This window comes from Kryptolebias marmoratus, linkage group LG7, assembly GCF_001649575.2.
Source record: "Kryptolebias marmoratus isolate JLee-2015 linkage group LG7, ASM164957v2, whole genome shotgun sequence".
Lineage (NCBI taxonomy): Eukaryota > Metazoa > Chordata > Actinopteri > Cyprinodontiformes > Rivulidae > Kryptolebias > Kryptolebias marmoratus.
In genome coordinates, this window is record NC_051436.1 from 22,300,676 (window position 1) to 22,301,705 (window position 1,030).

A 1,030-nucleotide genomic window follows, 5' to 3' on the forward strand; every position below is an offset into this window, starting at 1 on the left:
GATGTCTGGGGTGTGTGGCCACACACACAACAGGAATTCCAACACTTTATTCACATATTAAACACTCATAATCCATCCATCACATTAAAATCCACTACCAGCGTTAAAGCGGTAGATTTTTTTAGACACCACTACATACAAAGGAGCTAACTTCAACACTACACATAGATTAGACGTTAAAGTCTACTTCAAACCAACTGACACACACGCACTTCTCCACAAAACAAGCCACCACCCCAGACATACGTTTGCAGGCCTGATTAAGTCACAGCTACTGAGGTTCCACAGGATCTGCTCACAGCCAGCAGACTTTGAGGAGGCGACTCAAACCCTCTTCAGAGCCTTACGCAGGAGAGGTTATGCGAGAACCTTCTTGAGGAAGTGCAGGGCCTCCTTCCTGGAGACCAGACCTGTTGACACCTCCCCTCTGCTACCCCTCATCACTACCTTTTCATCCTCCGTGGGTCAACTTATTCATAACGTTAAATTAAACTTCTCTAAATTCCAATCTGACAGCTCCTTCCTCAAAGAGCATAGGATTATTGCGGCCTACAAAAGGAACAAAAATTTGGCTGACCTTTTGGTCCACGCACGGGTTAAACCGTTAAAGAAACCCGAGGTCAAAGGTCACAGTCAATTCTTTAAACAAATATATTGGATCAGAAACAAAATTGATAATACTGTGTACAAAATTCAACAATCAGGACACCCCAAAATTAAGAATTGCGTTTATTTAATTAGATGTAAAACCTGCAAAATTGAATATGTTGGTGAGACGGGGAACACTATTTTGACCCGTTTCACTCAACACAGACTGAAACAAAAAAACAAACACATCCCATTGGTTAAACATTTTATTGAACACGGATGGAACAATCTGACTGCCTCCCTTCTCCAATACAATCCCCTCTGGTCAACAGCCCAGCGCAGGAGAGCCGAGAGGATCTGGATTACCAGACTTGGCACCCTGATGCCTCACGGGCTCAACGAGAAGTAGAACGGGGAGGCGGAGACCCAACAGGGTGACCTG

At 44.4% G+C, this 1,030-nt stretch overlaps 1 protein-coding gene across 1 annotated transcript; it reads left to right on the plus strand.

Moving 5' to 3' along the window:
• Nucleotides 1-808, plus strand: LOC112450144 (the record flags this gene model as incomplete). The annotated part of the gene is given in 1 exon segment (XM_025003513.2): nucleotides 1-808. A coding segment is annotated over 1 exon segment (150 nt), but the record flags the coding sequence as incomplete, so codon positions are not given.
• Between the last annotated feature and the right edge of the window lie 222 nt (nucleotides 809-1,030).